Source organism: Tribolium castaneum, chromosome 4, assembly GCF_031307605.1.
Source record: "Tribolium castaneum strain GA2 chromosome 4, icTriCast1.1, whole genome shotgun sequence".
NCBI lineage: Eukaryota > Metazoa > Arthropoda > Insecta > Coleoptera > Tenebrionidae > Tribolium > Tribolium castaneum.
Window position 1 is genome coordinate 22,897,987 of NC_087397.1, and position 19,207 is coordinate 22,917,193.

Sequence of the window (19,207 nt, forward strand, 5' to 3'; positions counted from 1 at the left end):
ACAGTTGGTGAGCTACAAGACTGAAAAATGAGATCATGTTTCATAAATGAAATTTTTGAAAAAAAAATTTAGGAACTTTACAAATTTTTTGAAACAACTTACCACGGGAAATTTTAAGTTTAGCTTTATGTAGACAAATAATCGTAATTCAGGTAAACCATCGGAAGACGGTTTAGGGCACGAAAGTCCTCCCAGTCAAGGCATTAGTGCTTCTAGTTCCGAACAACAACATTTATTTTCTTGTGGTCCATCTTCGACTACCGTTACAGTTACGGCCACTATTACGAAAATAACCGATGATGAAGTAAGTAAACAAGTAAAATTATTAGCCAAATTTTATAATAACAACAAAAATTGTAGAGCAATTGGGTTTCATCTCCAAAAGATACGGTATTTCCTGAAACAATTCCTGAAGAAAGTTCCAGCACTGAAGAAGAGCATGTTGTTATTTTTAGACTACCATCTCTGCACGAATCGGATGGATTTATCCGAGATCCATCTATTTATACGGTAATCAAGGTGAAAAAAGAAAATATTAATAGTACAAGTGATTCTAGGCTGAAACTAGTTTATTTCAACTTGCTATGAGAAAAACAACTGGCAGCAAAAACAATGTTAAAAGTGGAGAAGTTTCAACTCCTGTAGGTACAGAAGGCAAACAGAGCAAGCCCGCCATACAAAAAATCGGGTACATGTGTACAGTTAAGAATGTTGTAAAAATGTTGATTAAGGTTTATAAAAACTTCTAGTTCATCAACTGACAAAGATTCAGTTGATAGTAGTAAACACGCGTCGACTGAAGGACCTGGGGGAGATATGGAAGGTTCCCGCAAAACACTTCCTGGTCAAACTGGTGATATAACCTCAGCTACATATCTAGATGTTGCTGTTTTAAGATGTTTGTTTATAACGCATTGGCAAGAGGAAGGAATCTACTGGGCTTTGCACTATTTATACAACAGGTAATACCTTGTGATTAATTAAATTATTTTGAGTTTATAAACCTTCAAAGATTGAGAGATATTAGCGAAGAAACTTCTGCTCAACAACAACCACGTCGTAGAAGCAATTCTCTCCCAATACCGAAAATCGAAGTTTCACTTTATCAAAGCACTGAGCTCAAAAAACAAGAAAACAATAAAGATTTTATCGAAGTTCCCGAAGTTAAAGATGTGTCTCTTTTAGCTGGTACAAACAATATCGTTTCTAATGAAAAAACTGAGAGACGATTTTCTAGAATCCCCTTACACCAATAAAAAATCATTAGATGAACCGGTTCATTTGAGACGAGTTAGTGAAAAAACTAAAAAGCGAATGAAAATGGCAGATCTTAAAGCTTTCGTTGAAACCAAACTTTTATCAAAATCCGACAAAGCTTTGGAAAAGATTGGCCAAGATGAACCGAAACCATTAGGAGAACATGCGGTGGGTGCAAGACGAATGCTTAGTGTATGTATCCTCTCACTATCTTTGTTCTTTCTTCCTCTGTTACTTGTGACACATTGTTGTAAGTTTTGTTCCAAAAATTCGAACGTGAAGCTGATAAACTAATTTGTTTTTTATTTCATACAGGATTATCATCGCAGTTTAGATACAGGTGATGAGCATTTATCAAGACCAAGTTCTGCAATGTCAAAAATGTTTGAACCAATGCCCAGCAATCTGGTTAAAGGGAAAAGCATGCCGAGTTTAAGGTCAGTAATATTTTTTGTATTGATTAGTTAATGATACAGAAAATTTGTTTGTTTAATGCTTTACCGTTGTTAACTGTTCACTAAAACTGATAAATAAATTATCTAACGTATATCCAATTTCACTTCATAGTAGAATTTTTCAACAACGCATTTGAATTTTTTTGAGAGAAATGGAACACAAATTGAGAGTTTCTGGTAGGTTTTCTTAGCCCAAAGTGTATCGCTGAGATTTAGTTTAACATAGAATTTTGTTGTTATACAGAAACTCTCAATTTGTGCTTTATTTTTCTTTCCAAAAAATTTAAATGCGCTGTTGCAATTCTACTATGAACAGAAATGGAATATATTTACTACACCGTAGACTTGCTGAAATTAGTAAAAAAGTTTCCACTGTCTACAAAAGTGTCTCGTGTATAAAGTAGGTCAAAACTTGCTCACGTGATACCTGGAAAAAATTCAGAAACGGCCAAATTAATCAAAATTTTTTTTTCAAGTAGTTTTTTGTAAAAAGTAAGCTAATCTGACTTGATATTAAGTGATTTTTTCTTTATTTACTCATTCTTGATTTTATAAAGGTTTGCAAAGTAAAAATCTAGCGCATTATAAGGAATTGAAGGACACTGCTCTACAAACCAACAAATCGATTTCAAATGTGTTTAATTTTCTGGATTAATTTTTGCAGAATAGTCAACTACACTATTCTTTTTCCAAATAGTAATGTGGCGGGTTTAATACGACAAAATTATTTGAAAAAATAAAACTATTTTGATTCTAGCTTATGTAAAATGATCCGAGTATGATCTATTGGCGTCAATAAAATTACGAAATTTCCAATGGTTTTTTGGCTATGAATTTTTTTGATCTATTTTTGCTTCTTATTGCAATTTTCTCGAAAACTATAAGTCGAAGAACAATGATCTTTTTTTAGAAAGATAGATGATTAAAAGTGCTTTCCAACGATAAGAAAGTTCATAGGGTTATCTTTAATAGCTTCGAAAGTACCCGAAGTACTGGTAATCGGACCGAAAATCGTCAAAAATCTCGCATAAATTGGAAAAATCAAACATCAAAAAATTGAACATATACACTTTTTTGTTTTTTTAGCAACTCGAGAGGCTTGTAAAGGCATAGAAAAGTCCATGTAACTATGCTAGAACAAGTAATTTTTTTTATTTTTGGTTTTATCACTCAGCAAAAAATTTCAAAATTTTAAATTTTGTGAAATGCCGGTATAATACGTAACATGAGCTGTAGAATTCAATGGAACAAGCCGTTTTCTCTAAGTCTAATACAGACTGATCCAGAAATACTGAGTCTATTGGCAACACATTTGAAAGTATTTGTGCTCGTAATTTACAACACTGTAACCGAATTCGATTTCTCTTGACAATTATTTGACGTACAACCCCACAAGAATGTTAAATTGTTGTTAACTGGAAGAGTACTCCATTGGTATCCTTAAAAATTTAAGTCCAGTGTTGCCGACAGACTCAGTATTTCTGGATCAGTCTGTAGTTTCCGAGAAAAATGCAAAAAAAGTTTGAATTTTCACTTTTTTCAAATTTTTAAACGGCTTTTTACGGCGAAACTAAAAAAAGCTAGGAGAAAATATTTTATTCTATCGTAAAGACCACATCGGAATCTTTTTTATTGTTTTTATTGCGAAGCTGTCAGGCGTAGTGTGGTAAATAATTCAGCGGAATTACCTAAACTTACTGTTACTCCGAAAAACATGAAACAAAAAACAAGCACATAAAAATATTAAACATAAAAAACAAACGGAAGATTTTCGAAAGTGTCTGAAGCAGAGAAAGAGATAATATTGGATAAAGTAAAAACGCTTAAGCTCAAAAACAAAATTTTTACTCTATGACTAAAATGTAAAACTTTCATTCTTGACATTGATTAGTTATGTTAAAAAAGTGATTATTTTTGTTTGGTTTATGAAAAAAATACACTCTTCTTTAAATCAATTACACCAAAACCAAGAACAAGAACAAATTTAATTGAATCTTCTTTAATAGTGCTTTAACATTTTTTCTCATAGTGGAAGTTGAAAGCTGAAAAATAAAGTCTCTTAAAATTTAAATAACTTGAAATTGTTAAATGGAACACCTTATTCATACATATGTTTGCACCATAAAAGCTTTTCAATTGTAATTCCAAAAACATTGTTTCTTGCTCATTACTCATTACTCAACAGATATTTAACTTTAATCATTAAAAGTGTTGCTTCTGTTTGACTGCTGAAACAATACCTGAATACTTTTAATGATTAGAATTAAAGTTTTTTTGAGTAATCAGTAAGAAACACTTACTGTCAGTGTTTTTAGAAAAAAATGAAAAAATTAGGCTGGTAATAACTTAATAATACTAACTAATGTTACCATCGTTCTTTATTAAAGCAAAAGAACTAAAATTTTAATATTAATGGCATGGCGGTTGTTCAGTCATTATGTAAACTCCAAGAAGTAACCTTTGTTGAATTACTAAGCTTGCCTATGCTAACAACAACGCTCATTGAATAATGTGTTTTGTTGCTACATTAAAATATGTATTTAAAATTATCTGTTTATTAATTTTAAACGTTTACAACACTATTTTTTTAGAAAGCCAATTTAATAATCAAAATCAAAAAATAGGCTGTCCTATAATGATTTTTCAACTTTTAAAATTTTAAAATACTATTTTTAATTTCTTAATTGCAAAGCGCTTTGCAATAACTTTTTCAAATTGTAGTTCAGAATATATCAAATTAATTTCACAAAGTACTCGTGTCAAATGTATTTCAAATTTGTTAAAATGAATTGCCTTTAAGTACACATGACTTTTTCCAAAATACAATTGGAAAAGGTGTAGACAGTTTGATGTTTGAACTTTCATCTTTAAATTGGTGAATTTATTTTTTTAATTTTTTAGTTTTGACTCAGAAACTAAGCAGATTTGACCAATAAAATAAGTTTAGGTCAAAAATTGCAATAAAATATAATTAGACGTTTCTTTAGAAAAACGAAATTTTGTATTATTGTAACTAATTACACTGTATAGATATTGCCACCAAATCAAGTAAACTACTTTGTACATGTGCCACTAACTTTACAATCCTAACATGATGTGCTGTTGTCTTTGTTTTTCTTACCTTTTATTCCATAGTACCGTAAAACTTCGATTATTGCTTCTTGAACCATGTAGACTTTTAATAATCGAAGTCCTACAGTATTTTTATGTGTCTTGAATGTCTCATGACGTATTCTATCTCTCTTAGCTGTTTAATAGATGAACTAACCTCTGGTGGGTGAGTAGTGCATCTATCATTTCATATTTCACGACATTTATTTAACAAAAGTGTTAAATAAATGTCAAGGCATTTCTTTTAGAGTAGCTTATAGCTAGAAGCTATTCCTACTATTTACATTTATAAAGTAACGCTTAGCCGCAAGTTTTTATTTTACATCTTGAAATTTTTATTGGCATTTTTTTCGTATAGGTACATTGGTGAAATTCATTGGGACCGTCGAAGACCAAGTCGTTTCGAACGACCTTCACAGCCTATGGCCAACCCCATCATAACTGTAACAGAACATACTCCTACTCCATCACCAGATTATCTTAAAAGACAAGTTTGTATCTTACAAAGTTGTGTCTTTACGACCAAAAATTAACTCAACAGGGTTCCATGGATAGTCAATTAGATGCTGCTAGTTTATCTGGAAGTAAATTAGGAAACTGGTATGAAAGGAAAGCCAGTCTTACACGTTCCCAAACAGATTCGAATATCACTTATGCGGGAGAAGATATTCCAGAAGCTCCTGGTTCTGCATGTTATATCACCAAAGAAGGTGATATCGATCTTCAAGTTGTTCTCAAAGTAAGTTTATCTTAAACACGTCTAAATTTTTGATGGTATTTAATTAAGGCCGTTCATACCACATCTCTACGAGAAAATTCCACTTGCACGTTGCGTGTTCTTGAAGTTATATTAAATCTGATCGAACTCTTGATGGATATTGGAGTTTTGAAACAGTGTTTAAGAAACGAAATCAGTGGGAGTGCGTCCACTTCGGGACAAACCACAAGTCCTGGAAAAACGCAAAAGATGCCTCAAAGTACCACCTTTGCATCATTGGGAGGAGAAATAGAAAAGTCTTCCAAACCAATGACTTCTCATCGAATAATTATGAATGTGATAATAAAGTAAATGATGTTGTTCTTTGACTGGAAAATAATACGTTTTGTGACAGGGTTCTTAAACACTTGGGTTGTCCACATGGTTGCGCTGATGGGCAAAGAGGACCCGCAGCAGAATTTTTGAGAACTCAGTGCCAAAACATTTTAGCTAAACTAAACCGAGCGAGTGGAAAACAATTTAAAAATTTCTTAAGAGATTATGTCAAAAATCAAACTATTCCAGATATTTTAGACTTCTTCCATGCTTACGTCGGCTATTGTATTGACCCAAGCTCTTTGTTGTCTCCATTGAGTAAGTTATCAGAAGTACAATCCACAAAGACATTTGTTAAATGTAACAAATCTACTCTTATCTCAAAAACTGTCGACGTTACTTTCATACACAACTCTTTCTTTTTCACATGTTACAAAGGAACACCTTTGTTCAGTGATGGATTTATCACATTTTGAGTTTGAAGCGAGTGGTAAATTGCTTTTTTTGCTTTAATTTCTCTGGATGTTTTTTGATTTTTTCTGAACTTTAACGCTGAGAAACAAAAAACACAAATAATAAAGATATTGAGACTGCGATTTTGAAGAACTAAGCGACTAAAAAATTAAAAAATTGAAAAAACTATAGAACTGGAAAAGAAAAACACCAATAAATTGAATAAATTGAATTGATAAATTAGATTCTGACTAAAAAACCAATACACTAAAAGACTGAAAAGCTAAAGAAACTTAAAAACTGAAATACTAAAAAACGGTAAGATTAAAATTCTGTAGATCTAAGTGACTGAAAGAGATTAAAAAACTATAAAACTGCAAAGTAAGAACATTAATAATATAAGATAGTAAAACCACTACAAACTGAAAAATTGAGGAAATGAAGAAAATGAAATATGTACTATGGAGAAATTAAAAAACTAAAAAGCTGAAATACTGGAAGCCTAAAAAACAAAAAAATTTTAGATATAAAATAAAATAACTATGAAAGTGAAAAATTTGATGTAATGATTTTAAACTAATTACTATTAAAAAAATAAAAAATATCTTATTTTAAATTAGGAACGTTGAACACAACTCTAGGATGTTTAAACTTATTAGGATACAACAATTTAATTCAGGAATTTAGGAAGAATTAAAATGGTGTCAAATATTTCCATTTTTAACGAAACAAATTTATTTCGAGTTTAAAAAAAAGCCTTAAAAATTGCGTGTAGGGAAAGTTTTCTAAAATCCGGTCTCTACTGATAATCTTTTATTTTCATTAATTTCTCTGAGGTTTACCTCTCGATTTGATAAATCCACCACTGCCCGTGTTACTTATAACTTCACTCACCTTGTAAGACTAGTGTTTGTGCTATGCTGTGCTCCATAGAGAACTGGTCTCGTTTTCCCAACTTTTGCTTCCGATTTTAATGGCTAGAGTAGAATAGAGAAACGAGCTTTGAAAAATGACAACACCAGCTTGTACACTCATTTTACTTGTCTTTTTGGTACAAAAATGTGTGTGCAAAGGCTCAGATCACTCTTTCAAAGCTGTCAATTTTTGAGCGTAACATTTCGTTCAGACCAGAAGCGGGGCTCTAGCAGGTCACCTGACACGGTATCGCAAGGTGGTTATGGAACGAACTTTGACACAGGCGTAGGTGGTGGAGGGATGCGAGGGGTTGAAGGGCAAGTCATGACACATGTTTTCAAACCATTGGTCACTAGGTTTGTTGGTTCGGCCAAAGAACTCAAAACGCCCGAAAATTTGGTAAAATTTTTATCACACACCCAAATCAGTTTTCGACAAAGATGATTGATTGTAGGGAATATACTGTGAAGTGAGGCAACTTATGACCTACGTTAAAGAGGGACATGGAAGCGTTTTCAGACGAGTTGCTTTAAGTGCACTCATTGATACAGCTGACAGACCAAGCAAAAAAGAATCAAATACCCAAACAACTCGTGTTATACGGTACCTCCTCTCTTACATTTTTTAGTTTTTTTTACTTGTAATAAACTTTTTAAGGCACATGCATTACTCCGAAATGGACGATCAACAAGATATTCCAACCGATACCTCATACACTATTGATGAAAAAGGGGTTCGAAAACTCTTATTCAAAAAACGGAGCACTTCGTCAACTTGCGCGGTAACACATTTTGACCCAAAGTCGTAAAGAGTATTACTACAAAAGTTTGTAGAGTTTATTGGAAACTGAAGCCGAAGAATTGTCTAAAATCAGTCAAAGTCCTTTAGGCAATATTCGGAAACGCCATATTCTAACACCTCGCCAAAGCGAGAAAGCTCTTGGTATTTCGGAACCAGCTTCCAAAACCAAGTCTAAATCAAAACTTGGTGGAATTGGTATTAAAATAGTTTCATTGGACTAAAATTCTATTTGGGAGTGTTGTAGTTAATTGGTTTAAGAAGAGTGATCAGACATCGCTTGATAATAATGAGAACCTTGATAATGGTGACTCCGGAACGGATACTTCAAGCTTTATACGGCAGCCTTCTAAATACTATCCAAATAAAACTGGAAAAAGGTGATTTAGTATTTATTCTGACGCCCAAAACGCCGATTCTTTACTTAAAAACAGCAATAAAACAATAACTGAAACACCAATATTGTTTCCTTTCTCTAAAGTAGCAAAAATCACTGTATAAAAGCTGAAATTGCTTTATGTGGTCTTAAAACGAAGATTTGTAGTATTTGTACTAAAACGATTTTTACGTTTTGGATCAAAGAATCGTCTCAAAATCAAGAAAACTGATGTTTAAAATAGTTTTTCAGCAAAGGAAGGAATTATAGTTTTTTCATAAAGAATTTTGTCGATTTTGAATTTGAATCTGACGATATCAAGTTTTTTTAACAAAGCTGGTATTAAAATCGTTGTTTTAGGCCAGAACAAACCATTTTCAACTTTTATACAGTGATTTTTACCGCTTTATGGCAAGTTCTCACAGGTTGATTTTAGTTGTTCAACTAAAGTTGATTCCCAAAACTTGAATGAAAATTATAAACGTAAAAACTTGATCAACTAAAATCGATCCGTGAGAACGCTCCTGTAAATATTAAGCGCTTTCATCGGTTTTGGTTTTTCTGATGGTGAAGCAGCCAATTCCTTAGCTACAAACGACAAATCTTACTGTAGAAAATGCTAAAACCGCTTTAAACTGGGGGTAATAGTTATTTTTTCTTGACGATAGAATAAAAAAGGTTTAGAAAGCTCAATTAAAGTTAAAAGTAAACAACGCAAATAGACCAATCAGATTGGTTCAATTTAGTCATGTGATTAGTTAATCATCCATTTAATTGCAGATTAATTTAAAGGCGCTTCTATAAAACGGCCCTAAATTACCAGTTTTTCTGTAATCAGTTATCTTCGGTCAATTCTTTGTCTAAAATGATACAAATCACTGTATAAAAGCTCAAATTGCATGATTCTGGCCCACAACGATGATTTGTAGCTTCTCTATAGTGATTTTTGTCATTTTGTATCAAAAAATCATCTCCAAATTAAGAAAATCGGTTTTTCAAATCGTTTTTTTAACAAAATAAAAAAATTTAACTTTTTTTAAAAGTTCTGTCGTTTTTGAGTTTTACGAAATCAATTTTTTTCAACAAAACGGTATTAAAATCGTTGTTTAAAGTTAACAAAAAAGTATTTTTGGCTTTATACAGTGATTTTTGCCTCTTTGGAGAAAGGGATCGACTGAAACTAAGCGCTTTCAATAACAACGGTGTTTCAGTCGACATTATTTTGCTCATAAATGACAAAATTAGTTGCTGAAAAACTTTTTTTTTAGTTTGACCGGAAAACGGCGATTCTTAAAACAAAAACGGCAAATCGACAAATCTCACAATAATAATTAATAATAATAATAATAATAATAATAATAAAACAATAGCAATAGGCCTTTATTGAAAAAAATAAAATATACAAGCTTTGTGGGGCGAAGTCTAGCCTAACGCAACTAACTTAACCTCAAAATAATAATAATAATATTAATATAAAACAAAATATATAAAAATTAAATAATAAGAAAAATGTTGCATTTTTCTCTTGATTGGCTGAAAAAGAAGATATAATCACTAGAACACCAAAAAATCGCGATAAAGAAGCTGCAATTGCTATATTCTGTCAAAAAACGAAGACTGAAACACCAGTATTGTTGCAGTGCTTAATATCGAACGACTTGTTGCTCCAAATTGGCAAAAATCATTGTGTAAAAACTAAAATTGCATTATTTTGACTTAAAACGACAATTTGTTATCTCTATACAGCGATTTGTCGTATTGGGTCAAAGAATCGTCTTAAAATCAAGAAAATTAGTGTTCAAAATAGTTTTTTAGCAAAATAAAAAATATTTGCCTTTTCCACCAAGAGTTTTATGTCATTGAGTAAAAATTCTCACGAAATCAACTCTTTTCAACAAAACTGGTAATACAATCGTTGTTTTAAGCCAGAACAAAGCATTTTCAGCTTTTTTACAGTATTCTTGAACTCTTTGGAGCAACAAATCTATTGTCTGATATTAAGGGTTTTCAACAATTCTGGTGTTTTAGTCAAGACGTTTCTTTGCTCAAAAAATGACAAAATTAGCTGTAGAAAACCAGAAATTGATTTATTGTGAAGCCGAAAACGCCGAATTATTACTTAAAACGACAAATCTCGCTGTAGAAATGCTAAAACCGCTTTAAAAAGAAAACTTAACTACCAGTGTTTTAAAACAATTTAATTTCGGACTATTTTTTGGTTCAAAACGGCAAAAAATTGCAGTAAAGAAGCTAAAATTGCCATATTCTGGTCAAAATCGACGACTGGAACACCAGTGTTGTCGACAGAGTCTAATATCGGACGATTCCTTGCTCTAAATTGGTAAAAATCACGTTATACAAGCTGAAATTGCATTATTCTCGCCTTGAAAACGATGATTTGTAAATTTTCTTTAACAATTTTTGTCTTTTTGAATCAAAAGATCGTCTTAAACTCAAGAAAATTGGTGTTTAAAATCGTTTTTTCAGCAAAATAAAAACTTTCAAGTTTTTACATGATCGTTCTGTCGTTTTCGAATCTCACGAAATTAAATCTTTTCAACAAAATGGGTATTAAAATCGTTGTTTTAGTCATAATAAAGCATTTTCACCTTTATACAGTGATTTTTTATAAATAAAGTCATTAATGGTTCATTTTTGTTTTCCCTTTCTAACTTTCAATTTCTATAAGTGTTTTTATAACATGTTCTTGATTTTTGTTTCTCTAAGAAAGTGCTAAAGTTAAACATTTTAAGTTATGGATTTATTTGGTTACTTAAACAAGATTCGCTTTCATCAGCATGAGCTGCTAACCTATCTTTTACAGCAATGTTGGGCAAACTCTCCAAAAAGCCAAAAGGCGCGTAGAAGACCGTTTCAACAAATATGTATTAAAAAAAGGCAAGAAAAAGGATGGTAGCACCGAAGAATCATCAGGTGGATGTAAGTATAATAAATACAAACACTAAAAAATCTTCCCTTTCTTTACTTTCTTAGATCACAGTCGCAGAAACTCAATAGAAATGGGCGAATCTTCGCGTGAATCAGAATTTGTTGTATTCAAAGAGCGAAAATTAGTAGCAACTGCGCCTGTATATCAAGGCGCTTTAAGATTATCATTTTTACTTGAAACTTGTCCACCAGGTTCTGTCCCCGATGCTTATCTCCTTGCTTCAATGCTAGACTTGGTATTTGTTTGATTTTTTTTAAGAATGTTGACATAATAAAACATTACAGCCTCACTCTACTGTTGTTGCAAGAGCCACTCTATTTCTCGAATGCGCTTATTTTGTCCACTGTTGCAATAAGGGCCAATGGCCATCATGGATGAAACTTAATTTTCCAATGTTTCGACCTTCTGGTCCATTGCCAGCTCGTGGTCCTACCACTGGAATAAGAAGATCGCACATTATGCAAAAAGCTGCAGGAAAAATGTTTTACCAATGGGCTGAAGTTCTAGGGCAACGACTTGAAGAGATTATCAATGAAGATAAACAGTTGGAACCACATGTTGCCGCAATGGTGCTGGATGAACAAAAACAGAAGGAACTTCTAATGCAAGATGAAGAGGAAGATTTTCTAGATGAAGCGAGTATTAATACGTATGGTTCGAGTTGTCCAATGGCTCTTCGTCTCATTGCTTGTATTCTACTGCACGAAATTACTGGATTTCTTAGGGAAACGTATCAAACATTACCAAAATCATCACGAATGACCGGCAAGGAACGACCAGTACCTTGGGAACGTTATTACAGTAAAGAGGCAAATCGGAGGTGGAGCATGGCTTTGTCTTCGATGGGACATTCGCAGACTTCGGCTCAGAGTCTACAATCAATTGCTGGTGACCGAGATTCAGGTAATACTCAAATAATGCATTTTCAGTTATCGTGGAAGTATTTAACTTTTTAATTTTACCCCGAAAAGAGCCTGAGCAGAACAAACCCACTAGAGAACAAAACAAATATTTGAACGTAGGTTCCCCTGTCTAAAAATTACGTTTTAGAAAAAACAACCGGTTACAGCTAGTAATAGTTTCATAATTTGGAATTTCATAATTTTTCAAAGGTAGAATATCTTTTTATAAATCCTGGTTCGTTGATTTGGTGGTCATCCAGGTGGTCATAACCTTTCATTGGCTTATACAGGATGTTCGCGAAGTTGAGGCGTTTCTTTTAACATGAGATACTATGCATTATTCTTAAGAGTTTTAGTCTAAATCGTCTTAATAAAATGGTTTTAATAACGGAGATACTTTTTAAGTTTTCTAAAATTTTGAGTCTGGTCCTGTCTACCTGCCTACCTACCTTTAAGATGAACGCTTCAAAATAATCTACCTCATTATTGTGGATACCAGATTTTCAATAATGTTACTTTTATTATAATTTTGTATACTCTAAGTAGTCTCTGAATGCCGCAACTGATGCATTCTGATAGCATTCGTTTCAATAAATCTGTAAGATTGTTATCATTGTAATAGTGAGCCCCTCCGACTAATTAGATGATAATTGTAACAGTTTTACTTGGTTCTTTGAGTTTTTTGATTTGAACAGGGTTGGCTACCAAAATTTCAAAAAAGAAAAGTTACTGTATCTTCGTTATCATAAACATTTTACTAAGGTGTTTTAGGCTAAAACTCTTAAGAACACTGCATGCTAGCACCTCTTAAAAGAAACGCCTCAACTTCGCCAACAGCTTGTATAATTTTGTGTTATTTTATTCTACGTCATGCAAAATGTACGCATTCCACCTCGTTTTTTAAATACGCAAAACTTAAAAAAGATAATGTTGGAATTACGGCAAGAAACAAGAATATCATCGTTGGATCAACTTAAACAAAACAAAAATTTTAATATTAAAACCAACTGTTGAAATTTAAAGGATAGTAATAAACTACCAAGTAAATAATAGTCATTTTCTAAGTAAGATATTTTATACATATTTGCACATTTTCACAGTCGGCTGGGAAGGTTGATTGAAGTGTCTTTTTGAACAATACCAAGAAACACTACCAGGCTTAATCGTTTGTTTAAACGGATAATTTTTTCCGTTAATACATACTTTTCAAACATTTTAATTTATCTGTTTTAGTCTATATCTACTATTACGTTTTTAAATATTTTACATTCTTTTTTAACACCCTGTATTTCAGTGGTGGGCTGTTTTGTCGCGGGCTGCAAGTTTTGTCAGGGCACCCTAAATTTTCAAAGCGCTTTTTGAAAATTTGTAACACAGACTCCGTGAAAATCAAAAACTTTTCATTTGATTTTACCATTAATAAAAAAATTATTTTTGCTATAATAAAACAAACACTCAAGCTGGTTCCTCGTTAGATTACCTTTTCAATAGCTACAAATTTTCTGGTACAAGTTTTCTGTTCTGTAGGTCAAGCCGAACGTAAAATCAGTTTTGTTCTCCACGAACCAGACAATGAATCGGAGGGAAGCAGTAATACCACTGTTACAATGCAGGTAAAATCTCAGTTTTGCTAACAATGCATACAAACACACAATAATTAAACACGAGTAGAAAAATACCTGTTTGTAAAATGGCAATAGGCTATGATGCAGGGAGAAGACGGCAAACGCATTGGAGGTCAACCTCCACGTCCTTACCTACTACGAAGAGGTACAGCAGCACCTACTGGAGGTTCCTTTAAAAGAAGAAGTTTGAAACTAAGACGTGGAACCAAAGAAGGAAAAGATATGGAAATTGAATGTGAGAATCCTGTTACTTGCTTTGAACCTGTTAACTTATTTTGTTTCAGGGAGGATTCCAGAAACAGTGAAAAGGACTGATTCAATACAATCCAAACGAAAAGTTAGTTCCTTATCTGATAGAAGCGACACATCCGAACCTGGAATGCCTGGGGAAGCAAGTGGGGAAGAATCTCCAGGAGTACTTAGCGATGATCAACCTCCCGAAAGTCCAAGTGATAGTAACGACACAGATGATACCACAAAAAACATGCCTTGGATGAAGGCAAGTACATATTCCAGCTTCAAACTATTTACAAATATTTTTTCCTCTAGATTATGGTTCAAGTTTCAAATTCGTTTTATTATTTTTGCACACATCAAAACTTTTGCCATCCATTTTGCTACCGACGCGTTATGAGAGCTTGTAGCCGACTTGTCAAAGCAGTTAGAAAAGTGTACGGTGAAGAATTTGGAGTTTTAGACGATAAACTCAATATGGATTTTGGTGGTAAGAAGAAAGGCAAAAAGGACAAGAGCCACAATCGAAAAGTTTCCGATCAGACTAGCTCTCAAGTATCGCCAATTCGACGAAAAGACAGTGTGGGCAAAAAAGACAAGTACTTATTTGTTATTACACAAGTTTCAATTAGTTCTTTACGACATTTCAGGATTGAAAAAAATTTAGATGGATCACAGTTGAGTAAATTAGCTTCGAAAGATTCATGTCGAGATATTGCAGAATCAGAGACTGGTCAAGACTCCTCAAAGAGTAACAATGATGAAAAACCATCAGAACCTCCTCCAATTTTGAAATATATCAAAACACAAGTCAAAGATGCCTTCCATAGCCCTTTAGCTGTTCTCCTTAAAGGAGCAGTAATTCTTTCGGAAGAACATTTTGTTGAGATAATTCCAGTGGCTTGGGAACTACTACTTGAAACGAACCAAGAAGTAACAGCCTGTGCTGCCTCTTTATTTATTTTAGCGGCGGTCAAAGCACCTCAGCAAGTGTCCGAAATTATGCAACATGGTCTTTCACATCCAGACCCAGCTGTTCGGATCAATGCCATTCTGAGATTCCAAGTCTTGTGGAAAATGCGATATCAAGTGTGGCCAAGAATGGAGGAAAATGCTCACATTTTATTCAAAGTACCACCTCCTGGAATTGAGTTCACTTTACCATCGCCAAAAATTGGAATTGAATCGTTGGATGTTGTAGATTCTCCGTGGGAACTACTGGTGAAAACCAAAGTTGAAGAAGTTACAATCAATCAAGAACGACATGTTTGTAACAAAAACTTTGGAAAAAGGCGTTATTTTTGCAATTTATTTTTTGCAGAGATCTCTAGTAACTGCTACAAAAACACGCAAGAAGCAGCAGACTGAACTGATCAAAATGGCGCTACAAGCACAAGACGATAAAAAACGAGAAGAAAGGGAAAACTTTTTGATAACGACAATTCCTATCACAATTCAAGCAGCACATGAACCGAGTCTTTATCACACTAGTGAGGAACATGATGAAGGTTTGTACGCGCGATTTTATTTTTGTTTTGAAAGGGAAACCGCACAAATCAAGGAAAAAAATCTAAATAAACTTGATTATTTATCATAATTTAACATATTTTTTGATATGAAGATGTTTATAAAAATTAATAATTTTACACCAATTATAAATTTGGCAATGTTTTATTCACAATGTCTTTAGAAAACTTGTACATGCTTGGGTAAATGTTATAATAAATACATTACAAAGTTTCAAATTCCTTCGGTGGATCTCATAGTCCGGATTGGCTTTACCAAGGTGAACTTGGTAAATCCGTCGGCCGTCACCAAGTTATAACTGTTCCTTTCACGCCTCTGACAAATGGGCCCAAGTGATTCGCACTGTGGTCTCTTTCTTCACAGAATGCAGGAATTCCTCGCCCTTGCCATAAGCGCCTTTTGGTAAATGCACACCTCAAACAAACATCAACACACTTACGCACAAAACGTCTCCTTTCGGAAACCAGCAGGTTTGTTTCAACAACGCCAAGCACCTTTCTAAACCCGGGTGTCCGATGTTAAACTTCGCTATCGCGGGACGTACAGTCTGCCGCCGTATAAAGTCACCCTGTACAGGCGTTCGTTTTTCAGCTTAAAGTCCGCCTTAAGTTGTTTGTCTGTATGTGTGCCTTTCAGAGCTTCGACAATCGTCCGCGCCTTATCATCTTGTAATTGAACGGTCAGAAACCAATCCTCCTCGGTAAGACTAACCACGCGTACGTTCGCCGGGTGCATTTTCCCGCTTGATCTGTACTCCACCTCCAGATCATACTCTTGCATTGCGAGGCACCAGGTCTAACTTCAGAAGGGTCGCCCTTACCGCCGCGCAGTCTGTAACTACCTTGAAATGCACTCCCACCATGTACATACACTCTAAATCTTCTGAGAGACACAACAATCGCCAGGGTCTCCAGTTCGTAGCTATGATACGTCTGTTCACTAGCTGTGGTCGCCCGGCTGAAATATGCTGTTGTCTGTTGAATTTACATCAGTGTGTAGTTCTAAAGGCGCCTTACTGTCGTACAACGCCAAGAGAGGCTGTTCACAAGTTGATCACGCAATTGTTCGAATGCTGACTCGCCTAACATTCGATATACAATACGCTGAAACACCGAAGAAGAATTCACCAAATCAAACAGAACCCTCATGTTCTCATATTGACCAGAAGGAGTGATAAATGCCGTTTTATGGACCAAATCGGGGTGCACTGGCACCTGGTGGAACCCCTGGGCCATATCCAAGGTTGTGAAGTACCGCTTACCTGCCAGTTTGTCGAGCTAGTCTGACATTAAAGGAAACCTGTCCTTCACTGTGATTGCATTCAGCGCCCTGTAATCGACACACAGACTCGTCTCACCATTCTTCTTAGGGACCAACACTATGGGACTCGCATAGTCCTATTGGGACTCCCTGACAACGCCGACGTCTAATAAGGTTTTGCACCTTCTCTTGAACAACAGCCTTTTCCGAATGATAATAAACAGGTACATCGGTCTTTAACTTGATCTCACGACAAAATAAACAGTCCATTAATAAAATAGCTCATTCCAACCATAGTTGGACGTTAGTCGCATAAAAAATTATACGATCAATAAACCAACTAAAAAATTGTTTTAAATTTTAAATGGTGGAAACAAATAAATTCAAAATAAAAAAAAGATAAAAATTTGTAGTTGTTCTTATTAGCTGTTTCCAATCTAAGTAAATGCCAACGTCGCAGTTTCTCTCAAAATTAGTTGTTATAAAATATTTATGCACTTCAAAAAATTAATAGCTAATTACCTTGTTTATAGTTTTAGTGAGATTTTTAGTCATTAGTAACTATTTTACATTTTTATTAATCTTATTTATAAAGATAATTAGATAAAATGCGGCGTTGGCCCTTACATAGTTTTGAAACAGCAAAAAATAAGTCAAATTTTCAAACGGATAAAAAATTAGTTGAATGAAAATTCAATTCTATTACGTAATCAACAATTTTGATAATGACGTTTATAAAAATTGTCTAAATCACAATATTTGAAAAGTTTGAAACATTTAATAATAATATTTATTAAATGTCTTGATTATTGAAAGTTGGATTCAAATGATAAACAAAAGACTCATCATAGGGCAGACTATAAGCACTTTTTTATATTTTATACATATTTGCACAGCACATTTTCACAGCCGGCTGTAAATGTTGACTGAAATATTTTTGTGAACCATACCAAGTAACACTACCAGGCCTAATCGTTTTGACTTTGCATTTAGACTTATTTGTTTATTTTAATCTATACTATTAACTTTTTTAATATTTCTTATAACCCTGTATTTAAGTGGTGGGCTGTTTTGTCGTGGGCTGGTGTCGGCAGCTGGTCGTTTTTGTTTAGCCACCATTCCACATTACAATTCGTCTGGGTCGAAATTGCCTAAGATTTCGGCCCCCATGATGACGTCACGCTTTGACCGTTTTGCGGAAACCTCGCCAGTGTCCTGTCCCGAACGTTTCTCTGCACTTCTGTCTGGTGGTGCGAGGTCGCCTCCTCAGTTGTGACCGAGTGGACCGCCTGTTTCTTTTTTGAGAAGCTATCGATTATTACAAAAATTTCTGCATTGACTTGTTTCTTGATTACAAGTAGATGAACATCTCCAAATTATTACAAGTTACAAAAATTTATATTATGATAACTAAAGAGTGAAATATATAATATGCAATGAATAGTAATTAATTTGCGGGAAATAATTTCGAGGAATCAGAAAAAATCTACAGAAACAAAATTTTGGTTGCGGTTTACCCCTGGTTTTGTTTTTATTATTCTAGTTTTATTTTAGCGGACGATGAGCAAGCTGAAGGACAAACACGAAATACAGTACATCACCTACACTCAGCCCATTCTCTTTTCCCGTCTTGTTTATGTTCGGCAGTTGTTCAAATCATTACTTTACTGGATGATGCCGCTGTTTCTGCTGATGGTAATGCAGTCTATGAAGTTGCATACCAAGTATTTTTTAGTGTGTTTCTAATAGATTTTACAAACAAGTTTTGTAGGTCATCTGGTGTTGTTTGGTCGAAGACAGTGCTTTATTTTTGAGATATATTCTAGAACGACTAACACGGGAAAAACAGGAACAAATGTTTAAAATTTTACGCCATGTCATTAGATTTATTCCAAAACTACCACAACAGGCAGCTTTTGCCTTATACAATTACATAATTGGATACGTGATGTTTTATGTGCGAAGTCCTCACGAAGATGGTCAAATGTTAATTGGAGCAGCTTTATCTTTGTTGTGGATGGTTGTTCACAGTGTTCAAGGAATTATGTTCAAAGATTTAAAGCAAATACTAAGGAAAGAACAATGCGATGCTTCTATTCTACTCACAGCCAATGTTCCATCTGCCAAGAAAATTATAGTGCATGGACCTCAAGATCCAGATGCTGGAGGCATTCCCTCCCAATTCCCGATTCAAGAAGACACACAATTTTGCCAAATTCTGAGAGAGGCTTTAGACTTTTTTGGAATCGATGATAATCGACACAAGGAATTTTTCCTAGTGGATTACAAGACACGTATTTGTTGCCACAAT

General features: G+C 33.9%; 1 protein-coding gene across 13 annotated transcripts in view; it reads left to right on the forward strand.

Annotated features, from left to right (window-relative positions):
- The window catches only part of unc80 (uncoordinated 80), a 60,618-nt gene that overhangs the window by 22,985 nt on the left and 18,426 nt on the right, over positions 1–19,207 (forward strand). For 6 of the 13 annotated variants that reach the window (XM_064356426.1, XM_015981935.2, XM_015981943.2 and 3 more), the window contains 28 exons: positions 153–304; positions 361–510; positions 558–688; positions 732–962; positions 1,013–1,188; positions 1,238–1,449; positions 1,573–1,694; positions 4,960–4,989; positions 5,182–5,314; positions 5,365–5,562; positions 5,611–5,888; positions 5,936–6,174; positions 7,436–7,623; positions 7,679–7,827; positions 7,882–8,005; positions 8,058–8,220; positions 8,270–8,402; positions 11,223–11,338; positions 11,393–11,583; positions 11,633–12,251; positions 13,778–13,863; positions 13,951–14,110; positions 14,160–14,374; positions 14,425–14,708; positions 14,760–15,375; positions 15,431–15,617; positions 18,451–18,620; positions 18,668–19,190. In XM_064356426.1, coding sequence (XP_064212496.1) covers positions 153–304; positions 361–510; positions 558–688; positions 732–962; positions 1,013–1,188; positions 1,238–1,449; positions 1,573–1,694; positions 4,960–4,989; positions 5,182–5,314; positions 5,365–5,562; positions 5,611–5,888; positions 5,936–6,174; positions 7,436–7,623; positions 7,679–7,827; positions 7,882–8,005; positions 8,058–8,220; positions 8,270–8,402; positions 11,223–11,338; positions 11,393–11,583; positions 11,633–12,251; positions 13,778–13,863; positions 13,951–14,110; positions 14,160–14,374; positions 14,425–14,708; positions 14,760–15,375; positions 15,431–15,617; positions 18,451–18,620; positions 18,668–19,190 — 5,976 coding nt within the window. Of the gene's footprint in view, positions 1–152; positions 305–360; positions 511–557; positions 702–731; positions 963–1,012; positions 1,189–1,237; positions 1,450–1,572; positions 1,695–4,959; positions 4,990–5,181; positions 5,315–5,364; positions 5,563–5,610; positions 5,889–5,935; positions 6,175–7,435; positions 7,624–7,678; positions 7,828–7,881; positions 8,006–8,057; positions 8,221–8,269; positions 8,403–11,222; positions 11,339–11,392; positions 11,584–11,632; positions 12,252–13,777; positions 13,864–13,950; positions 14,111–14,159; positions 14,375–14,424; positions 14,709–14,759; positions 15,376–15,430; positions 15,618–18,450; positions 18,621–18,667; positions 19,191–19,207 lie in introns of those variants that run through there. The other 7 variants (XM_015981946.2, XM_015981956.2, XM_015981965.2 and 4 more) reach the window with 7 other exon arrangements.